The sequence below is a fragment of the Phascolarctos cinereus genome, unplaced genomic scaffold (assembly GCF_003287225.1).
Source record: "Phascolarctos cinereus isolate Bilbo 61053 unplaced genomic scaffold, phaCin_HiC Scaffold_4;HRSCAF=312, whole genome shotgun sequence".
In the NCBI taxonomy this organism is placed as follows: domain Eukaryota; kingdom Metazoa; phylum Chordata; class Mammalia; order Diprotodontia; family Phascolarctidae; genus Phascolarctos; species Phascolarctos cinereus.
The window spans coordinates 62,713,940-62,738,556 of record NW_027555847.1 but is presented as its reverse complement, the minus strand read 5'-3'; the positions used below and the strand labels follow the sequence as shown (position 1 = coordinate 62,738,556).

The 24,617-nt window shown below is 41.5% G+C and overlaps 1 protein-coding gene across 2 annotated transcripts; it reads right to left on the bottom strand.

The window, feature by feature from the left end:
* Positions 1-420: 420 nt before the first annotated feature.
* ISY1 (ISY1 spliceosome associated protein) lies at positions 421-24,270 on the bottom strand. 2 transcript variants are annotated; one of them, XM_020981215.2, is made up of 12 exons: positions 23,959-24,270; positions 21,507-21,529; positions 20,779-20,830; positions 19,956-20,021; positions 18,921-18,963; positions 17,345-17,457; positions 12,489-12,606; positions 10,924-11,046; positions 8,459-8,572; positions 5,250-5,362; positions 4,416-4,502; positions 421-932 (listed from the first exon to the last, which is right to left on the bottom strand). In XM_020981215.2, the coding sequence occupies exons 1-12, from the start codon at positions 24,253-24,255 to the stop codon at positions 825-827; spliced, it is 1,257 nt and encodes a 418-aa protein (XP_020836874.1). In that variant the 5' UTR covers positions 24,256-24,270; the 3' UTR covers positions 421-824. The 2 variants fall into 2 exon arrangements, with proteins under 2 accessions (XP_020836874.1, XP_020836872.1); XM_020981213.1 differs by lacking the exon at positions 8,459-8,572.
* Positions 24,271-24,617: the final 347 nt, after the last annotated feature.

The following is a 24,617-nucleotide window of genomic DNA, read 5'->3' as shown; positions in this document are numbered from 1 at the left end:
GAAGAGCTGAGGATCAGCCTGAGGTTTCAAAGCTGAATGACTGGAAGGATGGTGACATCCTTGACAGTAATGGGGAAAGTAAGAAGAGGGGTCAGTTTGGAGGGAAAGAGAATGAGTTCTGACGGGGAGTGCTGAGTTTGAGATACCTCCATGACAACCAGTCTGAGATGTCCAATGGGAAGCTAGTGACACAGGACTTGAGGTCTGGAGATGGATGCACAGATATGAGAGTCCACTACACAGGATAATAACTGAGCCCATGATGCTGAGGAAGGTCACCAAGTAAGAATGTAGAGAGAAAAGAAAAAGGATCCAGCAGAGGAGACTGAGAAGGAACAGATAGGATGTGGATCAAGAGATACCAATGTCAAGATTATAGAACTTTAATAAAATGAATAAATTCAATGAAAACACAGCAAATTTTCTTTCCTACAAAAGTATTTAATAAAAATATCTTCACAGTGATTAGATATTGACAAACCTTAAAAGCAAAATTATTTATACAGTAATAAAATATTTATACAAAACAAATTGCTGAAATGTTCAGCACACGAACAACCCAACCAGGAACACTTAGGGACAGCATACCAAAACAGTTGCAGACCATTTTTTGGATCTTTTTTAAAAAATGGATTTTTATGACCTCAGGATGGAACCAAAGGAAAAAATATTACTATTAAGCAATCCCCAAAGCTAACAGGAAAATTACTGGAAAAGGACCACCTTTAAACTGTTGTGACAATTTGTATCTGTTAGTGAACAAAACTGGGTGGATGGTGAGTGTAGAACTACTGAGGTACTCCAGTCCAGGCGACACCAAGATACTAAAATCCAAGAAGCCTCTTTGCCTCCTCGCTCTGGGCCAGGAGTGTTTCACTGGCATACTTTTGCAGGAGTTCCATCTTCTTTCTTCGTACAAGAGCTTCCTCGATCTAAACATACAATGAAGAGTCTCACTCTTTATCCAATGAGCACCTCAAGCCTGTTCTGCATAAGAGCCTAGAGCTAAAAGCTGTCTACACAAAACCAAACATTCAAGTGGAAAGTGGAAAATTATATCAGTGGTCAAACGGGCGCACTCATGTCACCTTTATGCCTCGATTTTCTCATCTGTAAAATGAGGAATTAGAAGATCTCAAAGGTCTCTTCCAGCTCTGAAGTTCTTTGAACTATCATATCTACTTAATAACAGTGAGAGTTAGTATTTGTGGAACATTTTAAGGTTTGCAAAGTACTTCACAAACATCATCTCACTTGACCATCACAACCACCATGGGAGGTAGATGCTATTCCTATTCCTATGTTAGAGGAAACTGAGGCAGGCAAAGGTCAAGTGACTTGCCCAACATCACATACTAGTAGGTAACTGAAGCCACATTAGAACTCAGATCTTCCTGACTATATACAAGTCCAGTGATCTATCCTCTGTACCACCTGGATGCCTCAGAAACATGTGAATTAGTAAATGCCAACTTTCATCCTAAGTTTAGTATCCTGTAGAATCCAATTTCCTTACCCGGCCCACAACCCCCATATGCCAAGAATGACTGTGACACGCTTCCTTAGTTCCAATAGGAACTAAAATGTCAAAAATGCATCACATGGAACCCCAAGGATTGGGACTGGGTCCCTCCTTAGGCCAGTACTTGCCTCAGAGAGAGACACTCTCATCCAGATGTTCTCTACCTGGGATTCTCATCAATTCTTATTCAGAAAGAAAGGCTTCCTCTCTCAGCCCTCTCCTTTCCCACGGGAAATGCAGCCTCCTTTAGTGCCCAATTCTCTTCACTGTCATTTCTACCTGAAACTCCTTCCCTTCCCCATCACTCCAGCTTTCTCAGACGCCTGCCTTTGGGGATGGGCTCATTTAGAGGTGTTGGCACAGACTGGGGTCTGGAGATAAAAAGGGACCAAAGGCGCTCTCTCTTTCCTCCCTCTCATATCCTACATCCAACTGGTCGCCAAATCTTGTGATCCTACCTTCGCCATCTCTCCTGCTCCTCTCTTTTCCTCTTCACTCACACAGTCCCCAAAGTATTTTAAGCCTTTAGCATCCCTCATCCGGACAATGTAATAGTCTCCTAAATGGTCTAGTCCAGGAGCTGGGAACCTGCAGCCTTGAGGCCACATGTGGCCTTCTAGGTCTTCTAGGTCTGGATGAAGCCTTTCGACTGAGTCCAAGTTTTAGAGAACAAATCCTTTTATTAAGACGATTTGTTCTGTGAAGTTTGGATTCAAGTCAAAGGGCTGAACTCCTGGTAGTCTATACCCTCTAATTCAGCCTTCACAGGGCAACCACAACAGCCTTCATGAGGTACACGCAGGGTCATGGGACTCCTCTGCAGTCCTTCACTGCCGTAAGATAAAGTTACAACTTTATAAGAACATCCTAGGGGCAGCTAGGTAGTGCAGTGGATAGAGCACCCTCCCTGGAATCAAGAAGACCTGAGTTCAAATCTATTCTCAGACATGTAACACTCACTAGCTGTGTTACCCTGGGCAAGTCACTTGACCCCAACTGCCTCGCAATTAAAAAAAAAAAAAGAACATCCTTTACCTCCTGCATTCACAGCCAGCTTCCTGTACTCTCCATGTGATCTAGCCCCCAGCCCCATAAGGAACAAGGGTCTGGCTTCTTCATTGGTTTTACAGTCCAGTGCTAGCACAAAGAAAGCCCTTAATAAAGCTTTACTTGATTGACTGGAACTGGAATACATTAGATTACGTTCACTGGAACAAGAAAAAAGTTTTTTTTCTTCTTTCAGAGTAATTTCTTGGGGCAGCTAGTAGCCTTACTATCCCCTCCCTACCATTATCTCCTGCATGGTCTTCAGCCTCCCTTGGAAGAGAAGAACAATTCCAGGGGGCAGGCAGGTGGTGCAGTGGATTGAGCACCAGTCCTGGATTTGGGAGGACCTGAGTTCAAATCTGGCCTCAGACACATAACGCTTACTAGCTGTGTGACCCTGGGCAAGTCACTTAACCCCATTGCCTAGCCAACCCCCCCCAAAAAAACCCAAAAACAAAACCAAAAAAAAGAGTAATTTCTTAGTTACTTCCTAATATCTCACAAGATAAAATGCAATTCTGTCAAGAAAACAAATGCCCTGCACTATAGAAATACAACGGAAACTAGATGAGCAGAATAAAAAAGAAAAAACCTGGATACTTCTACACAGAAACGCACCCTGAGAAAGGGTTAGAGAGAGAGCTGTGTGGAAGCTTGGCCACTCACATTTTCAACCCAGTCAAAACACTTAGGAGTCACTTAAGTACTCATTACTGAGGAGCTGAACATACACACCAGAACTTCACAGGAAGGTTGGCAAAAAAGATGGCAAAAAGCAATAAGCTTCTTCCTTGTTCTGACAGCAGCTGTGTTTGGAGTCAGGAAGACTAGAGTTCAAATCTAGTCTCAGACACTAACCAGCTGTGTGACCGTGGGCAAGTCACTTCACATGGAGATGAAGTTGCCTCCATTTCCTCCCCTGTAAATTGGGAGTAGTAACAGCACCTACCCCCAGGGCTACTGTGAGGAACAAAGTGTCCAGCACACAGTAAACACTATATAAATGCTAGCTGCTGCTGCTATTTCATGACTGCTTTAAAAAACAGCAAACCCATTTCAGGATGTGTTTCCTCATTCAGCGGAGAAATAAACCATGCTGCTCACAGGGGATCCAACTGCTTTGCAGATTCTCCTTGCTGACTGCGGTGCACGGTGAGGAGGGCACTGAATTCGGAGGCAGAGGGCCTTGTTCCAGGACGACCCTCTGTCCCTCACTAACCATGAGAACGGAAGCAAATCCCCTGCTCTGAGTTTCCTCATCTGCAAAATGGGGACACTACCCACCTAAGGAACATTTCTCTCATGACCACCCTATGATCATAGCCAGCAGAAATATTATGATTTTACAGCTGAGGACACTGAGGCTCAGAGGAGGGCAGTGACTTGCCCGTGGTCACAAGGCGAGTGAGCTGGGACCTGCACCTACATCTCCTGACTCCAACTCCAGAGCTCCTCCCACTACATAACAGAATCACTCACTGAATCGAGTCACCTGTCAGTACCATAGCTGAAATAAAACAAGTTCTGAAATACGTATTTAGTAAGTAAACGATCACCAAAGAGGCACCAAAGCAAGAAAGAAACCTCCTCTGCCTGAGCCATGCCTTAGCCAAGCTCCTCCTGAAGAAGGCCACTGGGAGGAAAGGGTAAACAGAGGCTATCATTATTTTTAGAAAGCAGCTGATGATAGAGGGAGAAAAATCAGGTCCTTGGAGCATAAGGGAAAGGAAAACAAAGACTGATCTGTGCGCACTCTGTACACAAACACGGCTCGAGGGAGCTGGTGACATGTTTTTAAAGAAAGCTCTTCCCTCTGAGGCCACCACTGCACAGGTCGGCTCCTTACCTCTTGCTGGGAGGGCACGGGGACGTGAGCGATAAATTTCTGCTGCCCTTCTTCTCCTTCCTTCTCTTTGGCACTCTCCTCGTCAGACTAGAAAATGGAAAATGTGCTTCACCAACCACCCACCTGCAGGTGAGTCCACAGTACTGATGATCCCCGTTACTGTCGCACCTTACCGGTACTCGATGGGCCAGAAAAAGCATGTCCCTGTTTTTCTAAAATGCTGAGCCTAGAGCTCCAGAAGCCTGAGCTTGGCTCACCGTCAGGGTCTGCATTTCTGATTCAATCCGTTCTCTAGCAGGAGGACTACACTTCAGCTTTGCTGGGCCTGCTGATGCTTCCCACTTTCCCTGTGTCAAGTCAGCCAACAAGAGCAGGCTTCCTTCCAGAATGCGGCTCGGGCCACAGCTGAGGCTGGTTCTCTGGCTGTGACTGTCTAGCTACACCTGCTGATTCCTACCATCACTGAACTGGGTCTCTGTCTTCAGTTTCTACAGTTTCCTACCCATCCTGCATAGCACAAGTGTAATATTCCTAAAAGACTATGTGTGTTTGGAGAAGTCACTTTACTCCTCTGGGCTGGGCCTCAGCTTTCCATCTATGAAACGAGAGACATGGACTCAATGATTTCCAAGGTTTTTTACAGTGTAAAATGCTGACTCATTTCAACACCTTTGGTGATGGGCTGAACTTGACTTAATGGAAAGGCTTCATGTTGTACAGATCCCGAATGTTTTCGTGCAAAGAATAAAAAAACCGTTCTACAACCAATGGTAGTGATCTCAAAGGGACCAAACAGAAACTGAAGGTGAGCGGCTCATGCCCTCGCCACAATACCTCCTCGTCATTCACAGCATAGATGTTTATTTCCTCTTCCTCCTCTTCTTTGTCACCACGTGCAAGGCGGGCCTCTCGCTCAGTTTTCCACTTTTCTACTGCTTCTGCTATGACTGAATGAGCACAAGAAGAACAAGTGTTATTCAGTCCCTCTCCTAAAGGTCTAAGTTTATTCAAAATCCAAAGAACAACCTTCTCCAGTTGTGCAGACAAGTGAGCGAATGACCACCTAGGCTCCTGCCGGCCTTTGTTCTGAACTTCCTGACCTACAAACACATGACAAAGCAATTCTGGGGTCAAGATGCTCCAATTCTATCCAGTTCAATGATTCAGTAACTATCAACCTGCTTGTGGGAAAACAGCCATGAAAAAGTGTATAAAGGGGCACCAATCACTAAACGAACTGGTATTTTTTCCATGACCGTTACTTACCTATGATGCGTGCATTACTACAGATCCTGTATGTTTGCTGAATGAACACAGAGCCCTCACTTTCTGTGACACTTCAAATGTTTGTTTCTGAGATAAACATTTTTAAGATATGCTTCAGTTTACCTTTCTCTTGATTCTCCCTTTTATATTAACAATTTGACATATAAACAGATCTGAAGTTAAGCCACTGATTACCTTTTCATACTCTCAAAAGTAATCAGATGTAGAAAGAAAAAAGGTGTGGTCACCACAGAGCTCAATTTCCTTTTCCCTTAGCTCATTATAGGATCGGGTTTTTTAGAGCTATAAAGGAAGGAATAGTCCATGCTTTTTCATTTCATGTTTTATAGATGGACAAAATGAAGCCCGGAGATATCTGGTGACTTGTTCAAGGTTGGCTCTGGGATGCAAACAAAGATCCCTTTGATTCCAAATCCAAGGCTGCCAAGTGAGTTTGGGAAATTTACTAAATGTACTGAATGGGGTAAATTCTGATGGGGGCAAAAAAGGAGAGCTAGGTACCAGTGGGTCACCCCAGGTATCCAGGGAACAGAAGAGTGGCCTGGGTATCAGAAGTGGAGAGATATCTGAAAGGAGAAGTGGAAGTAACAACATAGTAAAGACAAACAGCCTTGAGGGATCTAAGCACTCTGATGACTGCAATGGCCAAGCCCAACTCCAGAGCCGTGCTGAGCCGTGCTCCCCACCTCCTGACACAGAAGTGAGGGACACAGACACAGAAGGGCACAAGCCTTCTGGTGCCCCGCCTATGAGAGGCCGTTCTTGCCGCCCTGACACTCAAAAACAGGATGAACAAAGGTCATTCTCAAAGAGTCCACAACGTATTTAATTTATGTCTTGTAGTAAGGGCTGGGTGGAGTAAGTGCAACAAGCCGGGGAGAAGGAGCAACAGGTGCAGCCACAGCATCAAGGTGTTTACATGACATATAAAATGGGGGGGCCTAAAAAAGTGAGACACACAGGAAGAACTGAACAAATTTCAAGAAAGGATGTAAGCACAGGAAGGAACAGAACTACCCACAAAGGAACACAGAAACAAGGCTGATTTTCACACAGACTTAGGAGTAACTTGTTCCATGAGGAAACCAGCCTTCCAAACGCAGGAGAGCTCGGGTGAAATGAACGGATTAAGTGGAAGCCGCCATCAGAGACGTGAGTGTAGCACACAGCTGTAAGGAGCCTCAGCCATGCGCTCAGCCACGAGGGAGAAGGGGGACATTTCAAACACCCCAAATGGCCTGTGCAGGAGCAGCCTGGGGAGCATTGTTGGAGGTGGAGTTCTTACCAAAGGTGGCAGTTCAAATAAGCAGTGACCATTCAGTGGAGGCTGTTAATGCACAAGCTGAAGAACTGGTGATGCTGAGTGTTATACAGACCCCCGGAGTGTTACACAAATCCCCCAGTCTGGGGGAAAACTCTCTAAAGGATAATGACTCAAATGCCCTTCACGCTCACCATCTGGTGCCTACAAACTGGGCTGCAAGTGACCAGGCTGTCCAGGAGAAAGGTTTCACCCGAATGCGGGGGGGAGGTAATGAGAGAAGGGTCAGACTCGAACCAAGACCAGAGCCAGTCATGTCCTGCCTCTGATGGTGGCCAAGTGACTCTGAGCAAGACATCTAACTTCTCTGTGAACGTTTTTTCTGTCATTTAAAGAATGTGGATGATAGCTCATAGGACTTGTATTTAAAGTCAGATCAAATGAGGTAATATCTGTGAAGCACTTAGCAGGGTGCTTAATAAATGCTTATTCCAAAAGAACTGATGAAGTCTGAATGCAGACTGAAGCATACTTTTTCAACTATATTATTCTTGTGGTTTTTTTGGTCTGTATTTTCTTTTGCAATATGGCTAACATGGAAACACTTTGCATGACGGCACATGTATAATCTATATAAAATTGCTTGCCTTCTCAAGGAAGGAGGAAGGGGAGGAAAGGAGAGAATATGGAACTCAAAAATTTTTTTAAATGAATGTCAAAAATATTTGTTTACATGGAACTATAAATGTTTACATGTAATCAAGAAAAAATGCTTATTTACTTCTCCTGAAGTATTTTACAAACTTTAAATACTATGTACCAGTTATTAATATTAGAATCAATTATTATTAGAATTATAATCCTAGCTGAATGAATCAGGCAAATCACTTATAACTCCTGGGCAGAGAGAGATTTTTGGAAATGGCTACGATGTAATTTAGCAAAAGGCTTCAAAAAACTGAAATGATATTTGTAATGGGCTCAGCACCCTGCCTGGCACAGACTAGGCACCCAATAAATGCTTGTTCCCCTTCCCTTTTTCTTTTGTTTTCTTTTTTTTTTTTTTAAACTGAGGCAACTGGGGTTAAGTGACTTGCCCAGAGTCACACAGCTGGGAAGTATTATGTGTCTGAGGCCACATTTGAACTTAGGTCCTCCTGACTCCAGGAGCCACCTAGCTGCCTCCCCTTCCCTTTTTCTAAACAAATACATCTGGACCCCAATTTCTTAACCATGCAATAGGAAACATTGTTCCTATGAGATCAAATGGGAATATGAGATAATGGATGTGGAAGAGCTTTAAGAAGCACAGAGCATTTGACAATGTAGGATAACAACTTAGCCCTGAGGGCGGGGAACCAGAGGCCTTATCTGTAAAATGGGGCTTATGCTAGCTGGCTTATTCTAAAGATCATGAGATTAAAAAAAAAACCAGCCCTAATACTATTTTAGGAGACATTAACAGAAGTGCCATATTACTGTAGGATCTATTTACCTGCCACAGGCAAGACTGATATCAGTGTCTGGTTTGCAGGTCCTATGATCTTTCTTATAATGTGCATCAGTCTATGTCCTTTTTGAAATTTTAGAACTGGATGATTCCCTCCTGCTGGGAATGCAAATTAATGTATATTATCTGCTCAAGAATTGATAAATACACATACCCATTTATACGTAGCAATATTAATCACTGAGGATTGAGGGCTTTCTACTCTTGTAAGGATCTCTGTGCATTAAAAAGTTCTCTCTCCATTCCTGACAGAATATGAGTTAACATTCAGATGTAGAATTCCAAGGGGAAAAGTTCTAAGAACCTCTCTTGGAGGCTCTTTGACACTCACGTGAAAGAATAACTTAAAGTCATATGATTCTTGGCACTGACCTGGCAACTTAGAGTCAGAAGCTGGGAAGATGCACACCTAAAATAATCATAACTGTTTACTATCCCATATACCTATGTAGTTTTCGTTGTTTCTCACTTTCTTTTTCTCCCTAAAACAAGTCGGGAAGGTATCTAATTATAACTTTATAGACAAGTGTCCTATCTGTTCTCAAATCTCCTCATCTGACTTGGGACCCTCAGACCCTTCCCATCCCCTTGTTAGCCAGCATCAAGCAGGCTGGGCAACATTCCAATCCCCTACTCTCAACCCCTTCGACCAATCCCTGCCGATCTCAACTCATAACTCCCTGAGGGAGGTACCAGGTGACATCTTGCTCCTTCCCAATCACCATTTTGGATCTCCTGAACAGGAAGGAGCACCCACCTATGTCAGAGACAGAACTTTTCCTGCACAAAACAGGAAAAGCGGGAACCCGTTTTTTGTGGGTGCTGCCACAAGTCTCATTTCCATCTGAGAGCAGAGGTGAGCACTGCAGCACCCTCCCCCAATCTCCAGCCAGCTGCAACAAATCTCCTCTAATAAATCATGGTTGCACACACCCCACATCCCCAAGTTTTGGACATGGGTTCTCTCCCTTTTCTGCAAACATCAGGGACACTGAGTTACTACTTAATCAGTTATTTGGAAAAGCCTTTACCACCTAACAGAGGAAATAAACTAAATCCTTGAATTCACACAAAACCTTAACTCAAACCACTGCGGTGAATGCCCTTAATTCGAGTGTCCAGAAAGGGAGGTGACAGCTAGTTTCTATATACCTTTTGCTCACTTGCCAAGGAATGATGAGGAAACTGAAAACCACGTCATACAAGGGTGAGTCAAAAGAAAAGCATCACATTGAGGATGAAGAACACATGGTGGGGACACGAGAGGTGTCTTCACATACACAGAGGAGGGATTAGATGTATTCTTGAGTCCCACAAAGTCAGGACTAAGTTACAAGAGGCAGAGTTCACCTCAACACAAAAAAGAACAGGCCTCCTGAGAGGTCGTACAGCACGTTCCCCCTCACAGGCCATCTTCAAGCAGTCTGGATAATAATAACAACAATAATGTATGTAGCACCTGCTATGTGCCAGGTACTATACTAATCATTTTACAAATTTTATCTCCTTTGATCTTTACATAAACCCTTTAGAGGTAGGTGATACCGGTGTCCACATTTTATAGACGAGAAACCTAAGGCAAACGAAAATGAAGTGAACTGTCCAGGCTCATACAGCTATTAAGTGACTCAGGTTTTCCTGTCTCCACTTATCATGGATGCTGTGGAAAGGCTTGGACAAGATAATCACTGGAGGCATCATCCATGGGCTGTTAACGATTGTAATAATGTACGCAAAATGCTTTTCAATTTTAAAGTGTCACATAAATGTAAGTAATTATTATTAATATTTTTACTGAAAAAAGACACCAAGAAATTTATCTGAAGTTACAAATAAGTATTTTACAACATGTTTCAGTTTAGAGTAGAGACTCAGACACACTGTTCAAGTGGGGAAAAGCAGAACAAGCTGTGGTGTATAACTGTGATGGAATACTACTGTGTTATAAGAAATGACAAGGGGGATGGTTTCAGAAAAATCTGGGAAGACCTATATAAACTGATGCAAAAGAAAGTGAAAAAAAAAAGTGAGCAGAACCAGATCACTGAACACAGTTAAAGCAATATTGTAGGGATGATCAACTGTGAAAGGTGCAGCTACTCTGATCCAGATAATTCCAAAGGACCCGGGATGAAAACTGCCATCCACCTGAAGAGAGAACTGATTAGCTCTGAAGACAAATGGAAAGACTTTTTTCATTTACTTTACTTTTCTTGTTTTTTTGTTTGTTTTTGCAACTCAGCTAATATGGAAATGTATTTTGTGTGACTTCACATGTATAACTGATTAAATATTGCTTGCCTTCTCAATGGTTGGGGGAGGGGCTGGAGGGAAGGAGAGAATTTGGAACTCAAATTTTTTTAAAAAATTTAATGTTAAAATAATGTATTAAAATAAAGTATTAAAAAAGAATAGAAAGATGCTATTCAAACGGCCATCCATCTATTTACCTTTCTTTTCATGCTCCTGCTCTAAAGGTTCCAAAATGCCATCATCTTCATCTCGGTAACCATAGTATTCAGCATCAATAGCTTTCATAAGTTCAGCTCGAGTCTTCCTTGGAGGAGGAAGGGCTAAAAGAACCAACAGCCACAAAGTCACCTTGTTCCGTACAAATAAAACCTTTAATAGGTAAGAAATACCAACATTTGGTTCACGCTAAATTTCTAGAACGTAACGCAATGTAACAGAAATTTGGTCTTACAGTCTCTGCCTCTCTAATTGATCCTCAGGTAACTTCAGACAGACATAAATGGATGCTACCCATAGGAGGCACTTAATCGATGCCTGATTGAGTTTGTACTTTTCTTCAATCAAAGTAAACACTGCAGTGGAAATTCCCAAAATGTGACAAGTCCTTTCATCTTTCTGGGATGAAGTTTCCTCACCTGACACATGAGAACTAGGCGAGGTAAGATTTAAAGTCCTTTCCAACCTTTAGTCCTATGATCTTAAATTACAATATAGAACTCAAGTATTTACCAAGAAACTAAGATTCAGCACCACACCTTTCCTCTGACGTGCCTGGTTTCTACAACAGCTTAATAAACATTCCAGCCCTCAAAGCTTCCTCAATCCCTAGCACGGTGCGGGGGTGGAGAACTAGGGGGGTGTTGGGTTCTTAAAAGCCAAACAGTGAAACTTGTACTCAGAACATTTCACCAAAGCTGGAAAGGCAAATGCAGGGGGATGAATTTTATTAGTTACAACTTGTGAAGGCCATCTATTAAATTATGGAACATTTTGTGGCATGTTTTAGTAAGGGGTGTACCCAGACCCATAAAACATTTGAGGCACTGTCAATCAATAAGCATTTGTTAATCACCTACTATGTGCTAGGCACTATGCTAAGCACTGGGGATACAAAAAAAGGAGCTCACAATCTAATGGAATATGAATTATACCAAACTATAATTATCCTCCCACTCTTAAACACACACACACACACACACACACACACACACACACACACACACTCACTCTCTCCAGTACCCTATAGAAAAAAATTCAAACCTATAAAAGAGAATTTAGGAAACGAGTAATCACATGATTTATAAAATTACAGCATTTTAAAGTCAAAAGGGACCTATGAGATCACACTGTCCTAACCCCATTTTTCAGATGAAGAAACTGGTGCCTGGAGAGATGGAGTGATGTCCTCAAAGTCACAGGGGAATGAGCCAGGTCTGAAGACTTCTAGGACCTAAGCCAGCCTCGAAGTCTACCTCTCATGCTCTTCCCATTATAAAGGCTGCCTTCTCAATTCAATTCACAACTTGAAAACAACAAATACGTATTAAGATATACCTAAGTTTTTTTCCTTACTTTTTGTTTTTACACTCACATAATTGTGCAAACTGAAGTACAAAGTACAGAAGTTTGGTACATAATGCCAAGAAGTTAAAAGAAACTCAGACCCTATTCTAAGTCCTATACTGGAACTGAAGAACCCCAAATATTGAAACTAGAGTTATCAATAAAACTGTACAAATAAAGTACGTATGAAGTTACTTACGTTCTTTTTCAAAAAGCTCTCTGACACCTGGAAGGTCTTTAGCTGCTCCAAAATATTTGTAACCTCGATTTCCTGGAACCTCTTTCCCTTCATGGTCTAACATTTTAGGGCCAACTTTCTTATATTTAAAAAAAAAAAGAAAAAAGAAAACGTCTCATTAAAAAAAGTTCTCAAAGAAGGTCCTTTTGCCCTAATGTAGATGAAGTCTTCAAATGAATCATAACAGATAAACTTATATGTTGACACAACAAAGTACAGAATATTCACCAAAATTCATAGACTGCCAGCTCCTTGTGGACAAAGACTACTTCTGCTTTTGTCTTTGTATCCTAAGCACCAGCACGAAGCCTGTCACATAAAAAGTGATTAATATACGTCCATTACATTTAAAGTACCAGACCCCTAAAAATGGGTGTACGATAAAACAAAGACACAGTCTACTGGGCCACAGCAAACCCTTTTCTACCTATTCTCTTTAAGATAATGAATAGTCACATTTTCAAAATTGTTCAAGAACTGATGACGTTGAAACAGCAAAATATTATGTATTTCTTTTATCCCTGTAAAAATCATGGAATAAAATCATTTTGAACCTCTGGCTTCTACAGGAGAAGGTTGCAGAAGGAAAAAGGTGAAAAACGACTTGAGCCAGAGAGAAGGAAATCATAAGGGAAACTTGGAGAGGACATGGACAAGTGATGCAAGTTTAATCTGCAGAGAAGAAACTGAAGACAATTTTGTAGAAGTCCAATCTCAAGGCCAAAATCAAAGACAATTAAGGGACTACAAAAGGATGAAGGAGGATAAAATATCATTAAGCAGTGACGCCTGAGGATAAGGAGAAGCTAGTTGACAAGGCCAGGCCAGAGAGGTCAGAAAAGGTAAGCAGAAGAAATACAGAGTTAAGAGACAAAGTGCATGGGTGAGGGGGCAAATTGGCTGTAAACAGTTTTAACTTTTAAAAATTCATAACGGGCTGTAAAAACTTCTAAGCAAGCGCTCAGGGCTGAGGTGTAAGCACCACAAGTAATTTTAAGAAACGAGGCTGAAGATCTTAACCACCGCTGAGTCTGCGGCACTTCCACTTCTGCCCAGCTGCATGACCTCTTGGGGCTGTGAGTGGGGGCTCATCTACATCCCAGAGAAAGTAAAGGGTGGAGAAAAATCCTCCCTCCCCCTGCCTCTGACTGTTAGCAGGATGAAGATTTCTAAAGGAAACAGAATCAATACTTTAATGGAGAAAAAGGGTTCTGAGGTGAAGGAGGGGAGATCTGACCACAGACAAAATACTGGGAAGGAGAGGAGGGTCTTCCTAAAGAGGAAAGAGCTGGATATTCCACGGAAAAAGAAGCAGCTCATCCTCCCAAGAATGCTAAAGCACAGACACTATCAGGTGAGATGACATCCATTTGGAGCAGGGGAAAGAGACAAGAGCAGTAGTAATTGGTGACAATTCCCTGCTCAGAGGTATTAAGACAATGATTTGTCCAGGTGCTAACAACAACAGAGAGTCTGTTATATTCCTAGGGCATGTATCCAAGACATTCTAAAGAAACTTCCTAGGCTTATCGAAGCCGATGGTGACTGATACTGGTACAAAGGACAGTTCCAGAAAGGAAGTTCGAAAGTATTAAGTCTTGGGCAAGAAACTGAAGGCTGTAAGGACACAGGTTGTTTTTTCCTCAATTTTACCCACTGAAGGCAAGGTACACAGAAGAAAAAAAATTAATTTGGGATGTGAACAGCTGTGGCTCAGCTGGCAGTACCCAAGAATGAGATAGAGTATTCTGTTATCGCTGCTATGAGACAGGACTGATGGATCCCTGGTGAGAGATGAAGTACACATCAAATGCCGGTGAGAATGTATTTGCTAGGTGTTTTGCCATCCAATCAAAAGGACTTTAAGCTGAAAAGGATGGTGGAAGGATAACGTCATTTTTGCAGAGTACTCAAGTTAGACATTTTAGGGAGTAACTAAATAGGAATGGCAGCTAAGATTTCAACAAATTCATGGAAGGCAAAATACAAGAAAGAAGTAAGTAATCCAAGCCCATAGCCTCTTAAGTGAATACTCAAATGCTCAAAGTTTAGGCAACAAATAAGGTGAACTCAAAGACCCAATACAAAGAGGCATATTTGACATTATGGGTATCAATGAGACATGGAAGAGGATGAAATCCATGACTGGACTATGGCTTTGAATGGGTGTATTTTATCCAAAAGAAAAAGAACTGTCAAAGAAAACAAAAAGGAGTTGGGATAGGGAGAGGATGGTAGCATATGTGTATTCATATACAGAAAACCAGGGAAAAAAGGAGAAAACACAATGGGGGTGAGCTAATATCTGGGTAATGGTCAAAAGATGGACAAAGAGAAGGGACTGTCATTGGTATACACTACACCACAGGGACAGAAAGAGGAAATATATGCGTGGTTTGGGTAACAAATCATAAACCTGGTACAAAAGCATGAATGTAGCAGTTATGGGGGACTTCAATTATCCAGACATCTTCTGGAGCTCTCCTTCTGCCAAAGGCAGAACAGTTAAAAATCTCTTGAATTGCCTTAGTGATAATTTCATCCTTCAAAAAGTAGAGGAATTAAGAAGTGAAAATTCTATTTTGGATCTGACTTTTACTAACAAGAAGGTACTGGCCGCTGGGGTAGAACTGACAGGAACCTTGGCAGGGGAGTGACCATTCCATTTCAGAGTTTGTGATAAAGAAGGAGAAAAAATCTGGGCAGTGTGACATGTATCTTAGATTTTGGAAAAGCAGATTTCAAAGAGTTCAAAAGAAAGATGTAAGATCCCACGGAGCAAAATTCTTCAGTGAAATTAACCCCAAGGGATGGCAGATGCTCTTGATATTCTGAAGACATAAAGTGTATCAAGTGCAATGAAAAGGAAAAATAGGATTTGTCTGAAGAGATCAATATGAATACATATGAAACTCAACAGCCAACTTAGGTTTTAAAAAAAGAAATATCCAGAAGATGGAAGCAGGTAACACCAAATGAATTTAAGAACATGACAGAGTCCTATAAAAATGGTATCAGGTATGCCAAGGCTATGAATGAGCTAAGGGCGGTGAGGAAAGCTAATGACAAAAAAAAAAGGTTGGGGTTTTGTTTTGTTTTTAGCTATGGGGCGGGGGGGGGGGGAGGAATCAAAGAAAGGATAGGACCTTTTGAGAGTAAATGAGATGATGAAGACTGACAACAAAGAAAAGGGAAAGGTGCTCAATTCTCATTTTGTTTTGGTTTTCTCTTTCTTTACACTAGAACAGAACAAAAACAAACAAAAACACAACAAAAAACTAACAGGGAACTGCCCCCCAAGATCAGTCAGGAGATAACTGTAAGAGAATGCCCAACTGCCCTTTAAGTAATTCAAGTAATCTAGCCCAGATGAAAGGTGTCTTCTAGTCCTCAAAGCTGGCATATATAATTGCCAAGTCAGTGGTAACTGAAAGACCATGGAAAACAGAAATATCACTAAGGTTGGAGATTTTTTTTAAATGAAAAGAGAATAAGAATTTGCAAACTATAGGCTAGTAAATCTGACTTTGATTCCTGGGGAAACCCTAAAATGGACCACTGAAGAGCTAGCTGGTAAATATCTATCTACAAAGGGAAGCTGTGATTACAAAGAGCCAAAAAATTTTTATAAAGAACAGGTCAGGTCAGATTAACCTCATTTCATTTTCTGACAGAATTACTACTAAACAGAAGATGAGGGGAATGTCATGGATATAGTTTACCTAGATTTCAGCAGAACTTTTTGATATCTGATCATATTCTTATAGAGAAGTTGGAGAGATATGGATTAGACAAAAGGCAAAAGATTTATTAGAAATGAAGAGATATAGTGGAACACATCAAGGATCTGTGCTTGGCCTTGTGCTATTTATTTATCAATGACTCAGACAAAGGCCTAGATGGTATGTTCAACAAATCTGCAGATGACACAAAGCTGAGAAGGACAGCCAATCACTGAATGGCAGTTAGCATCCAAAATCTTGAAAAACTGTAACACTGGGTTGAATCTAATAAGAAAAAATTCAAGAGGGATAAATATAAAGTTAACTTGGGTACAAAAAAAAAAGAGTGGGAAGGCACAGATAGACAGGAGGTATTCTGAAAAAGACCTGGAGGTTTTAGTGGACTACAAGCTCAATGATACAGCCGATATACACTTTGGTTGCATTGTAAGAGGAATGGTTTCCAGAAACAAGGAGGTGATAGCCTGACTATACTTTGCCCTTACCAAGTCTTACCCGAAATAATATCATATGCAGTTATGGGTGCCACAGTTTAAGGACATTGACAAGTTGGAAGTGTACATAGGAGGGCAATCAGAAAAGTGAAGGACCTTGAGTCTGTTATATGAGGACTGACAGAAGGAACTGGATATTAACAACAGTGTACTGTTGCAGTTGTGTATATTGGCTTGCTTACTTTCACTTTGCCACTCTAAAGGAAAAGCCATCACGGACGTTTGCCAGCTTCGAACTGGAACACCACTGGTTCATCCACCCAAGATGTCCACAGCTGCTGCCTTCAGAGCAACAAACCTGAGGTCCAAATTCTCTTTGAGACAGGGTATGGGGAGAGGTCCAGACCCAAGAAGCACTGACTTGGTAAGCATCTTGATGAAATATGGAAGCCCATCACTTTTCTTGGGTTGTGTGAATTCAATGAATTTCAAACACTGAATGGGGACTTTAAAAAATATTACATTGAAAGGTCAGTGTATGTAATAATTTTTAAAGTTATTCTTTTCATCCTTTTTGTGAATCTTCTTTATCCAAGATATACTTTTCCAACAAATTTTACTAAAGTTTCATTTCACTTACTCCATAATCAGGACCTCCCAGCTCCTTTATCCGAACCTCCCAGTGTCCTTTCTCTCTTAGGAGTTTATTAATTTCATCATTCAGGTCTCGAATTCTGAATTCACCTAAACCAGCTAAAAATAAAAACATTAAGAATTTTAGTTCTAGTAAAATTTTTTTTAAAAAGTTTCCCCATTTAGGTCTTATTGAGAAGGAAAGAACATCTCTTATATCAAATCTATAATCTCAAGAACTTTCCCTAATGTTGCCTCGTCTTTATCAACTACCAGAGTAAGTCACTGCACACTTGGGAAAGCACAGTGCTGCTCCCTTACTTGACAAGTAAGGAAAGGTGGGCATGTGATTCATATCCAAGATACACTATACAGAATTTCTGTGGTTAATATCTGTGCCTACCCTAAAGTTATAGCTACCAAGATCCTGCTGCATTACAATGCCCTCCCTGCCATAACACAAATTCCTGAAATTCCACCATAAGAAATGCATGGCTTTCTGTTTTTTTCTAGCATTTTGGTACAGAGAAAGGGGTAACACACTGAGTCACCCAATCTTGGCGTGACTCATATGATTTTTTTTTTCCTTTTTTTAAGCAACTGGGGTAAAGTGACTTGCCCAGGGTCACAAAGCTAGTAAGTGTCAAGTGTCTGGTCTGAGGTCGGATTTGAACTCAGGTCCTCCTGACTTCAGGGCCAGTGCTCTATCCACTGCGCCACCTAGCTGCCCCCTGACTGATCTGATTTCAAGCAGCAAGTACATGAGTGAGGGGGGAGCTCTCACTTTGCTGGCCCTGGTTATTAGGATATTATATGAGCTACAGTCGCAAAAACATTTAGCAATCAAGGAAAAGACAACATTCGTTCTTCCACGAGCAAAAATCGCCTCTGCTAACAAAATTCATCATGGAGGAAGCTTGTACATTGATCTGCAAAGGTTAATAAAACTAACTACCTTCTCCAACACTCAGGAAACGTGAAAACAAAATATACTATATCATTAACTCCATAGAAACAGGTTAAAGAGGAAATATCTAAGCCTGTAAGATGAGGAATATTCAAGTAATCAAGTGACTCTATTTTTCAAAACAACCAGTAAGCTCAGATAAGACAGGGGGATATTCAGCTGGCAAGTTAGGCCACACTGAGACCCACACAAACTGAACAAACTGAATTTGATTCAAATGGATTTTGCTTTTCTTTGGGTCCTCAGCATTTAGTCCACACTCCACATATAGAAGACAATTATTGAATGGTTGCTGACTGGCCGATTCTCCTCTCCAAACCAGAGAAGATACATATGCCCCAGTTGGATTCTTCCCACTGCCTTTTCCCATATCTTCTACTCTGGGTCTGTGCACTCATTTGTTTAAAACCCAGTATATCCAACCTGAGCCCAACTATGAGGTACAGTGAATAAAACCCATTGACTTATACTTACAGTCACATCTTATCTCCCACTAAAATGCAAGCTCTCTGAAGGTAGGGACTGTTTGTTTTTCACCTTTGCATTTCCCATGACTACTACAGGCCTTTGCCAGTGCTAAATAAATGTGCTGAATTAAGAATAAAATCTAGCTTACCATTTTGAATTTGTGCCACTTTTTTTGAGATCTCCCCAATAATCTGCAACAAACAAAAATATTTTTGCACAGTTTTGATACTACTAAGAAAGATAACTTTATAGGGGTAATATAGGACTTAAAAAAACTTTTGCTAAATGCATCTTTAAGTTTTCACAAAAGTTGACAAATTTAATTAAATCACTTTCCCTCAAATTGGAAAATGTAGGCTTTCCTTCAAATTGTACCAATTTTCAGGTCACACTTTTTACTACAGTTAAATTAAGACTCTTTTTAAAAATCACCACCTAGAATGGAAAAATCAAGAGTAATGAAATACAAACAATACTTTCAGAATTTCACTGTTATGGATGTGCATCCTTCCAATGAGGTATACTACTACTTCTCAGTGCCTTAGCCTAGTAGACAATTTTCATGAGTTGCTATGACCTAAATAGACAGACAGACAAATAAATAATCAAAGAAATAAATAAATAAGTCAGCCAGCTGGCGAGTCAGCCTTCTACTGCTGAGTCTTCTTTAAATTTAGTTAGGATGGTCAAAAAACGACAGACACAGTTTGCCACTGGTCCAAAGTGCAGCCCTTCCAGGTTGGTAGAACCAGAAAAATGTGTACTCCAGGAAAAACAACCTTTTAGAACTCAGGGTCCCCTCAATCCCACAGGACAACAACTGGGGTAAGATGTTAGTGGAGGAAAGAGGAACAATACTCCAGCATTAAATCATATCAACAGTGCTGAGAGCAGTGAAAAGAATACCATATCCGACCACAGAGCTGAATACAAACAAGGTCTCCCATCAACCTTTCTGGGCCTCAGTTTCCTCACCTGTAAAGTAAGGGGAATGCTAAGGCGCTTTCCTTTACTAACAGGGAATCTTAAAATGGGCGGCAACATCCACATGCCGCTCAAATGATAGCACTGAGATACCAAACTGGAGTCACTAGCACGTATCCCTAGCCTCCACATTCGTTCTTGATAGGTCACTAGTTGTTGAATTACGCGACAAACAAATACTCATCTATGCCAAACACACCTGTCGTCGCCATTTCTCAGCTTTAGGTAGCTCATTACATTCAGAGGCAAGAAAAGGTCTTCGTTCCTGAATGGCAAGAAAACATTGATGGTGATGCTGCATGTGTTCCAAAACTCTTATGATCTTAATAACTGGCTACAATCATGGGGAGCCTCCACATTTGGCAATCTCAAAGCTACTTATTACAAGTTTCAATTCAAACAAAAGGTCCTTGTCCAGCCTGGCTTACTGAGTTTATTTCAGGCACATCTGCTTTAGGTCTTCAGCTTTATGTTTCTAAGCTTCTTCTTCTTCTGTAACCTGATTTCCTATCAGCTATAACTGAAGGAAAGAGGGCCTGGGGTTTCTTTTAAAGTATATTTTGGGGGACAGCTAGGTGGCGCAGTGGAGAAAGCACCAGCCCTTAAGTCAGGAGGACCTGAGTTCAAAATCAGCCTCAGACCAAATACTTGACACTTACCAGCTGTGTCACCCTGGGCAAGTCACTTAACCCAAACTGCCTATGAATGAATGAATGAAGTATATTTTGGTTGAAGCCACCATGGCCATCTTTTGCCACCATCACAGACAGAATGGTGGGCTAGCTGAACCATGCATATCATCACATTTGGTAATTTTGATTCTTAACTAGCTCGTTAGTTACAGATGGCATCAGAAATTGGAACTCAAATATAAGAACTTCTAAGACCTTCAAATATTATGAATATAGTAGAGACCACATAGTAATTCTGGGACAGCGAATGTCAAACATGGCCAAGAGTGAAAACTATTGGAATCTATTTGTAACATCCTAATTTAACAAATAAAAATAATATAAACCAACCTTAACTTTCCCTTCTTCAAGCTGAGCTTGGCGAAATCGAGCCAAGGCCGTCCTAAAAGTGGAAGAGGAAATTCCATGAGTTTACTTTCAAAGATTTCCCATTAAGCTGACCAGTTGTGAGTCAAGTGGATAACCCTAATTCAGCATCAGAGTCTAAACTACTCAGGCACATAATGACTAAAAAAAAAACCGTATAATGACTGAGCAGTGGCAAAAAGGCAGTTGTGGGATGTTCCATGCTGTGAGGAATTCTGCATTTATTCTGGCGCTTGGACAACCATCACTCCAGATACTAGTATCTTTATTTTAAGGGTCACAAACTTACACAACTATGAGCTACTGTAAGGAACAGGTAAGCAGTATAGCCTTTAGTGGGTTTGTACCTCTCTATTTCTGGTAATAAGAATAACTTGATCTTGAATAGCTACTCCAGGAATTCCCCCTCTCTATAAGACTTTCCCCAGAAAGGGAGAGGCACTGCTAACCCACTTTCAGTTCTGTTGACTGTGCACTAAACATTAAAAAGAAATGGTGATGAAAAGGACAAGCTAGTGAACTGGGGAATGGATGGAAGATTTTTCTAAAGTCTGTTTCGCTGGCTGGTTTAACCAGTATGCAAAGGGTATATAAAGATAGTGACACTGAAAGCTCCCATAATCTAAAGTAACAACCATAATACAAACAAGTTCCAGAAAGATATTTCAATTTGGAAAAACACTGGTACTTACATGGCCTTTTCTGCATTTCGAGCCTACGGAGAGAAGAAAGAGTGTCCATATTTAATATATTGCTTAACTAAGTGCAGTTTTGCATAATACAAGAAGGGTGCATAAATGCAAACAGAAAAGAGGGTCCATTAAATTGTGAATCAAAATGATAAGATAACAAAATTCAGGAGTGACCTCCCTCTAGGATCCAGACTGACCACCGCACTGAGTGATAAAAAGGACTCTTAAATAAGGAACTTCAGAATTATTATAAAATAGGGAAGAGCAGAATGGTATTCAAATAATTTGTAATTTAATACTGTACTCTATTCCTCAAATACAAGATTTGCAAAGGGGAATCAAAGTGTCCTAGAGAATCAATATACGGAACTGCCCAGTGACAGTAACAGTAGACCGAGCTGTCAGGTGGGGTACTCAGCTTCTTTACCCTTTTGGATTTTCCCCTTGCCTTTGTAAACCTTCCCTGCTATCACCTCTGGTCCACACTCTGAATTCCTACTGAAATTAAGGTCAATACTACAAAGTTTAGTATTTAAATTTAACTGTACTTGTTTTGTGTTTTTAAATTTTGCTTCCCCAACAAAACTGTAAACTCCTTGAGAAAAAGAGTCATTTGGCAAGTTTGACAATGCAGAGAGTTACAAGAGTTTGTTTCTCCTTTTTTCTATTTCCATGATGAGGAAGGTGGGAAGGAGAGAAATTTCATTTTTGTTAGATGAATAAAAAAAATCTTAATTTTAGAAATCATAAACTATATATAGATTGATTTATCTGTGTCTATTTATCTGTTAATTGTATATGTCTTTGATACAAACCCTTGTCAGAGAGGTTTAATACAAAGATTTTTTCCCATTTGACCATTTCCCTTCTTATCCCAGGTACATCAATTTTGTCTGTGTAGAAGCTTTTCGGTTTCATGTAATTAGTTATCTCTTTTCTCTTTTTTAATTGCCTCTATCCCTAGTTTGGTTAAGAATACACCTCCTGGGGCAGCTAGGTGGCACAGTAGATAGGGCCCTGGGGTCGAGAGGACCTGAGTTCAAATCCAGTCTCAGACACTTGACACTTACTAGCTGTGTGACCCTGGGCAAGTCACTAAACCCCAAAGCCTAGCCAAAAAAATAAAAAATAAAAATACATCTCCTTCCTAAGGCTGTAGGAGATATGTGATCTGCTTCTCTTCTAACTTTTTTTTACAGTAAGATATTTACTTAGTAGTATCCATTTATTGTGGAATAGGGTGTACAGTGCTGGACCAAGCCTTACTTAGTCCATTACGTAATGACAGCTATCATCCCATATTTCTCCTTCCCTTTGGGGCTAACCTCCCTGAGAAGGCCATCTAACAAACTGGGTGCCTCCGTTTCCTTTCCTTTCTCCGTAACTATCTACAATCTGGCTGCCAGACACATCATTCAAACAACACTGCTGCCTCCAAAGTTACCAGTGTTCTCTAATTACCAACTCTAACAGCCCTTTTTTCAATCTTCATCCTTGACCCATTTGCAGCCTCTGATGCTTGTCAATCACCCTCTTCTCCTTCATACTCTTTTCTCTGTAGGTTTTTAGGACACCACTCTACTCTGTTTCTCCATCTACCTATAAAACCAATTCCTTCTTGGTCTCCTTTGCTGGATCTTCATCCAGGTGAAGCCCCTAACTGTGGGTGTCTTCCAAGACTATCTTTTTTTCCCCTTGATACTATTTTTCTTGGTATCTCATCAGCTTGCATGGATTCAATTATCATTTCTAAGCTGATAAATCACAAATCAATTTATCAGGGCCTAACCTCTCTGCTGACAACTAGACTGCCTCCAGCTACCTGTTGAATATCTCAAACTGGATATTCTGTAGCCATATTAAGCTCAATATGTACAAAATCAAACTCATCATCCTTCCCTCACACCCTTCCCCCTTCCAAACTTCCCTATTACTGTTGAAGACACCACTATCTTCTCAGTCCCCAAGGCTGGCAACTTCAGTGTCAGCCCTGACTCCTCATTCTCTCATTCCCCATATGCAATCTGTTGCCAAGTCCTTTGTAACATGTCCCACATCTCTAACACACGGCCCCTTTCTCTCCTCTGACACTGCCACCATGCAGGTGCAGGCCCTCCTCACATCACACCTACACTACCACATAGTCTGCGTATCACAAGGCTCTCCCCACTCACGTCCATCTTCCACTCAGCTGTCAAACCAATCCTCCTAAAACACAGATCTGACCATGTTACCTTCCCCTTAATTCAATAAATCCCAGTGGCTCCCCCTATCACCCTCAGAATCAAATATAAAGTTCTGCTGGGCATCAAAGCCCTTTAAAAAGGTGCTTCACCTTCACTCCCGGCCCCGATTCATCTTCCCAGTCTTTTTACACCTTACTCACCCCCACACATTCTACAATCCAGACACTGGCTTCTTGGCTTTAAGCTCCCCCGCGCCCCTCACTCACCATGGTGCTCGCGCTTCCCCCGGGGCCGCCCTGGCCCCCAGCACTTCGACTCCACCCGAAGCGGAGGTTCCTCCAAACTCTCGCCTCCCACCTGGGCCAAGTAAAAGCAGCTACTTGCCCGGGTACCGGCTTGACCCGGAAGAAATGAGAGGAAGACCAGGAAGTGAAAGGAGAATAGAAGCTGGAAGGGAAGCTCGGAACCGAGCGCGTGCGTACTAGGAACACCCGGCCAACGACGTCCACTATACGCTTGCGCAATTCGTCTGCCGCGAAGGAGGGGAGTTTGGAAGGGATCATATGGTCTTCCGGGCTTCGTTTGCGCTGCGCAGCGTAAGTACGTGGGGCCAAAGTGTCAGTCGTTAGGAAAGCCGGCGCCCTTGTGTAGCCTGACACGTGATGTCAGAGAGGAATGGCTGCTGGGGTCGGTCTTTGCGTTAAACTGCCTTTTCCCCCGGACAGGGCTTTATCTTGTCCAATTAAATCAATTAATTGATTCAGTTTAATACACGTGTACTAAGTGCCTACAGTGTGTAAGAGCTCTGTACTCTCGCTTGCCAAGGAGCTTACATTCTGGAGGCAGCTAGGTACAAGCACTGGCTCTGCAGTCCTCTAGGACCTGGGTTCAAATTATACCTCTTATTAAGATTTACTCCCTGTAC